The sequence below is a fragment of the Macrobrachium rosenbergii genome, chromosome 43 (assembly GCF_040412425.1).
Source record: "Macrobrachium rosenbergii isolate ZJJX-2024 chromosome 43, ASM4041242v1, whole genome shotgun sequence".
Lineage (NCBI taxonomy): Eukaryota > Metazoa > Arthropoda > Malacostraca > Decapoda > Palaemonidae > Macrobrachium > Macrobrachium rosenbergii.
In genome coordinates this window covers 43,195,625-43,201,624 of record NC_089783.1, presented here as the reverse complement: position 1 = coordinate 43,201,624, position 6,000 = coordinate 43,195,625, and the positions used below count along the sequence as shown (strand labels likewise).

The 6,000-nt window shown below is 37.0% G+C and overlaps 2 protein-coding genes across 5 annotated transcripts in view; one reads left to right on the top strand and one right to left on the bottom strand.

The window, feature by feature from the left end:
• LOC136828833 (potassium channel subfamily K member 16-like) overlaps nucleotides 1-3,795 on the bottom strand; it is a 116,620-nt gene extending 112,825 nt beyond the window's left edge. For all 4 annotated transcript variants that reach the window (XR_010850237.1, XM_067087096.1, XM_067087095.1 and 1 more), the window contains exon 1: nucleotides 3,353-3,795. Coding sequence is in view for 3 of the 4 variants with exons in the window: in XM_067087096.1 (XP_066943197.1) it covers nucleotides 3,353-3,494 (142 nt within the window). In the remaining variant the exon portion in view is untranslated. The remainder of the gene's footprint in view (nucleotides 1-3,352) is intronic.
• The window catches only part of LOC136828830 (WD repeat-containing protein 44), a 200,460-nt gene that overhangs the window by 97,748 nt on the left and 96,712 nt on the right, over nucleotides 1-6,000 (top strand). The window lies entirely within an intron of this gene.

Sequence of the window (6,000 nt, the reverse complement as noted above, 5' to 3'; positions counted from 1 at the left end):
GAGAGAGAGAGAGAGAGAGAGAGAGAGAGAGAGAGAGAGAGAGAGAGAGCAGAAAATCCCGACATCCTTTCCCCAGTCGTCTCTGGTAAGAAGAAAAATACAGTGTTGTAGTTCAAAGGAATTTATTTTAGCGGTAGCTGAAAGAGCGGTTCTAAGGAAGAAGTGAAATCCAGTATTATTTCCAATTCGCTGCCTCTGTAATTCACAAAACGCTTCCCAATTTTCGATTCAAGGTTGGTACAGTACATTCCAATTTCCTATTTTCAGTGTATCCGTAGTATTTATAAAATGGGATATTCTTAGCACCTGCGAAGAGTAAAGGAAGGTCAGTATAATTTCAAATTTCAAACTTAAATTTTTGTACACTTTGCTTTGTGTGGACGTACCTCGATAGATTTAGACTAATCAGTTTTCAACAGACAAAATGAGTATCCCAACATGATAACTTAGCTTTGATGGTACAGTTCAAAGTTTTTTTCCTTTTTTATGTACCATGTTATTAGTTTTACATTATGATAAGATCTTAAGTCATGCCCGCTGTTTTCTTACTTGAAAACTGTATTGCTCTGGGACACTTGGTTCTCCTTCTTATCTTGAAACTGTTGCACTATCTTTATTTATCAGTTGATTCAGGTCGGTAAGTGATTAATGACTTGTGCTGCTTCGAAATCCCAATTTTTTGTTTAAAAAAATTTTTTGTAATCATTCCTACTTCCTCGATTGTTAGATTGAATTTTCCGAGATCAGCAATTGAAAGATATCTCATTTGAGTCTGTTTATTTCTGCACGAGAGGAAATGGCGTCTTAAGATTTTATTTCTTGTAGGAGGCTAAAATGTCCGTTTAGAACCCGGACATTAAAAAAAATGAGAGACCGGAGAAACATCATGAAGTATAACACTGGTGGTAACGTTCAGCTTCCCTTTAGAAAACTGGGAAGTTTTTCTGGCCGCAGAAAACAGTACCATGATTTCAGGTTAGTGTTGTGTCCTGAACATGAAGTTTTCCTAACAATTACGAATGGTTTTCCTATCCTGGAAAACTTGAACCCAGTCAGAAAAATGAGAGACAATAGAGAAACATTATGACACTACAATAATTCGTGATTAGTCTTGTATCTTGAACGCGAAATGTTCCCAACAACTACGAGTGGGTTTCCAATCCTGGAAAACTTGGACGACTTGCTGTTTTATTCCTTGCACAGCATTAATAGATCCATACAATTTTGGTTTTTACAAGTTTGATTTACTGTTACTGGAGACTGATGATTAGATTGAAAGTTTGATCTTCAGAGAGGACAGGGCACGAAAGTGAAGAGGCTCTGACCCCCCGAATAAGAACTGCAAGCAGTCATTGTCTCAAGTGCTGATATTGACATTGTCCTGATTTACTCCCTTGACTTCTGGAGCGCAGGTGTTGGCCATCTGTCCCCGTGAACCGTTTTAATACTGAACGCCATTAGTCAGTTTCAAGGGTAGCCATTTGAGATTACGTTAAGAAAAGATCGTTTAAGGGTATTGTAACGTTTTACTAGTATTTATGAGCATTAGGTGCGAAGTAATATAATACCAAAATTTGTTTTTTTAATTATAATATCAATTAATTGAATTTTTTTAATTCGATAGTTGCTGCCTTTAATTTGTTCAGGTTTTCATATCAGAATTCATGTTATAGCAATTAATTATATTATATATTTTATATATATATATATATATATATATATATATATATATATATATATATATATATATATGATATTCATACATACAAATGTCAACAAAGTAAGAGTATCTAAGCTAGGATAGTCGAGAATGTAATTCCGTCCAAATGACATTTCGAATCATACAGTAAAATGAAAAAGCTCTCTCTCTCTCTCTCTCACAAACAGATAAATTGAACCCATGCGTCGACCCGGTCTTCATGGCATGGACCACAAAGGGCGGGGGCGGGGGACATTTCGGAAGTGGCATCCAATCACCAACATGAGTGACGATATTCCCCTGACTGCATATTGAGTCACCTCCCACAAACGAGGAAGAGAAAACGGTATGAGTTTATGAAAGCATTTCATGCTTTAAATCTGATTAGACTTAAAATCTGATTAGGCTTAAAATCTGATTAGACTTGAAATCTGATTAGGCTTAAAATCTTATTAGACTTGAAATCTGGTTAGGCTTAAAATCTGATTAGACTTGAATTCTGGTTAGGCTTAAAATCTGATTAGGCTTGAAATCTGATTACTCTTAAAATCTGATTAGACTTGAAATCTGTTTAGACTTAAAATCTGATTTTGAAATCTGATTACTCTTAAAATCTGATTAGACTTGAAATCTGTTTAGACTTAAAATCTGATTAGACTTTAAATGTTTAGGCTTAAAATCTGATGAGACTTGAAATCTGATTAGAATTTAAATCTGATTAGACTTTAAATCTGATTAGACTTAAATCTGATTAGTCTTAAAATCTGATAAGACCTAAAATCTGATTAGACTTAACATCTGATTAGGCTTAAAATCTGATTAGACTTAACATCTGATTAGGCTTAAAATCTGATTAGGCTTTAAACCTGATTAGACTTAAAATCTGATCAGACGTAAAATTTGATTAGACTTTAAATAAGAACTTTGGTTTTAAAATTATTCTGAGAGGAGTAGTGACGTCAGAGCACCTCACCCGGTGCACTGTAGACATTACTTAAAGTTCTTTGCAGCGTCCCTTTGGCGTCTAGCTGCAACCCCTTCCATTCCTTTTACCGTACCTCCGTTCATATTCTCTTTCTTCCATCTTACTTTCCATCCTCTCTGAACAATTGTTTCAATATTATTTTCAGCGCTGAAGGACCTCAGAGGTACCAGCGCTTGACCTTTGGCCTAAAATTTATATTTCAATTAAAGCTTCGCTGAGTATGAGCCACTTGTTGCAGAAGAGAAAATCCTCGTGGCTCAGTGGTCATTAACCTCACCTCTCCGGGTAGGAATACCCGAGATCGTTCCCAGGGGGAAACAGCGTGGTTCTGTTTCCTGAATAGTCCATTATGTCCCTTGTTTGACGTAAGTGGGGAATCGTAGTTAGCTCAATGTGCTGGGTCTCAGCAAGAGTGTAGAATAGCTAGGGGCTAGCTACCTCATCCCAGAGAACTTGCTGAGAACCGGAAGGTTAGTAACTTATGTGAGAATAAGTGCATTTGCTTTTTTGTGAAGTTGTCTTTATAGCCAGATGTACCTCCAGTGTGTAAACAACCTTATACGTTTAAATACCAGTGCACTAAATACGCCCAAAAGTCATTTAATAAAATCGTGATTTTAATTGCAGCGCTGAATAAAAGTTCAAATGAATGAGGAAAAAAATCTTACCTTTTAGCCTGGTCCATTCTCGAAGTTCCTTGACTTGCAGTTTCTCTGAGATTTCGTACTCGATGTGCATGAAAGTGATGGCCCCGAGAACCAAAAATGCAGCGTACACGATGCATAGTATGAGCGACTGTAAGGAATTCATTTTCAACAGGTATTTAGTCTCAGAGTGAAAATTTAAAAGTCAGACTGCGCACGCGCGTCAGAAGTAACCAACGATTTCTCTTGTTTTACACTGCTCACTCTCGCAACACCATTTACATTTCATTTCACTAATGTTTCTCATTAAGGGTAATGCTTCTCATGACGACGAGGGATTTTACTAGGCGACTGATTTTATCCAACTGAAACCTGCTCGCACCTCGGTCGACGACGCGCGACTGAGCCTCCACGAGAGGACGACTTCTCACGGCGAAACCATCAACGGCTGAGGCAGGAAGGTCACTAGTTAGCCCAAGCCTCCTCCTCCTCCTCCTCCTCCTCCGTCAGTTGATCGGTCGGTCGACGCTCGGGAGGGGGGAGGGAGGAGTTTCAATCTCTCTCTCTCTCTCTCTTGATTTCCTGTCTGTTTGCTCCATTGCCTGGTGATTGCTGACTTAAGTCGTGCGATTTGTGGAGAAATCGTTGAATGCGGATTAATGTATTTCTTCTTAGAATTTCATATTGTTATCAGTTTTGTTTAACTGGCTAGCCTTTATTCGTCTTCCATGCAAATGGAAAGGAAACCTAGAGAAATATTTACCAAAAGTGACTCCTGGTCAGGTTGTAAAAAGTAATTTCAGACTTATCAAACCCGCAACATATAAGTAAAGGTCAAATCAGATTTGTTATTGAGTAAATGGAAAATTAGGGAGCGTATAATGATGAATCCAGACTGGGCATCATCTTTCAGAAGAGGGCATCCACTTTCTCTTGCTTCCTCTCCATTCGGGTTGGTTTGTGTCAGAGATGTAATAAAAGCCCTCTTATGATCTGTTATCATTATAGTACTCATAAAAGATTATGTAATGTTTTATACCCAATGACTTATATATATATATATATATATATATATATATATATATATATATATATATATATATATATATATATATATGTATGTGTGTGTGTGTGATATATTTATGTTTATATATATATATATATATATATATATATATATATATATATATATATATATATATATATATATATGTGTATATATATATATATATATATATATATATATATATATATATATATATATATATATATATATATATATAACCAACCTAGGGATGCAATATATATTATGTATAATATATATATGTATGTATGTAGAGTATGTATATTATGTCCCTAGGACAGGTTAGGTTTTATTTATATTATATATATATATATATATATATATATATATATATATATGTGTGTGTGTGTGTGTGTGTGTGTGTGTGTGTATGTATGTATGTATATAGCGTCCCTAGGGCAGGTTAGGTAAGGGAAGGTTAGCTCAGCCTTGGGTGAGGTTTGTAATCTCCGTCAACTTGTTGTTTATATTAGCTCTTGGACGTGAGAATTCACTATATCAGGCTGTAAAGCTTCACTCAAAGGAAAGAATGAGGTTTCCTGTACCGCAGTAAAGCTCCCGAGTCCCGACCACCTTCTTAGAACTTCGTCCAAGAGGAAGGTGGTCTGCATAAATCATGCCTAGTCATGCAAGCCAAAGATTTCGGTGTGATGCACATTCATATTGAAGAGGAACAATAACAACCATTCCTCTTGAGGCAACAAAGATGCAGACATCATAAGCAGTAATACTCGATATAGCTGAGATGTAGCATTTGTATAGTTTTCGCTCTTCCACGGTTCAGAAAGAAGCAGCTGCCAAAATAGAAAGAGGTCTAGAACTGATGAGGAAGAGGTGTGCTCAGCTAGGTGTGGATCTAGTGACACCTGGACTTTATAATTTAACAAAAATTTTTCTTGCATCGTTCCTGTGAATTGTTACCTAAAAGTCCAACCTTACTGTGCAGAATTTGAAAAATTTTGTGATGCTACCAGGGTGATATGCCTTGTTGATAAGGATTTCATTCCATGAGAAACTATTTCACTAATAAAATCACCCTATCTCATATAGTTTGTCTTTCAGTTACTGAGGCCCATAAAGCAAATGATATGGAGCTCTCTCCTTTTGAAAATCCATCCTGAGCTCTGGAGTGTTCATTGTTTGACTTGATCTCAGGCCTCGCTGCCTTAAGGACTGACACCAGAAGTTGCAAGTCTAGCTACAGTCCTTTTGGAGTTTTCATTCTACGAGTCTGCCTTTGGGAAGGACTGTCAATGGGTATCGTTTGTGATGATTGATATTGAAACCATCCTGTATTCAGTATTGATGGCTCCTGCTTTTGATTACCAGCACTTTCATATTAAGGGAGGGTTGGTGTCAACTTGGCACTGCGCTATTTTGCTTGCGCCAACGTGTTATAGACTCAATACATGCTACTAATGGCAAAATTGCATGTTACGAAATTTCCCCAAGCAGGTCCGAAAATTATACGCTCACTCCTTTCATGGGGCTTGCTATACCTTCGGGAATGAACGCTGGATGGTGGATGACGTCCCTGTTATGACCATCTACTCCTTTTCGATGAACCTTGGAGTCTGCTTGACCTGGG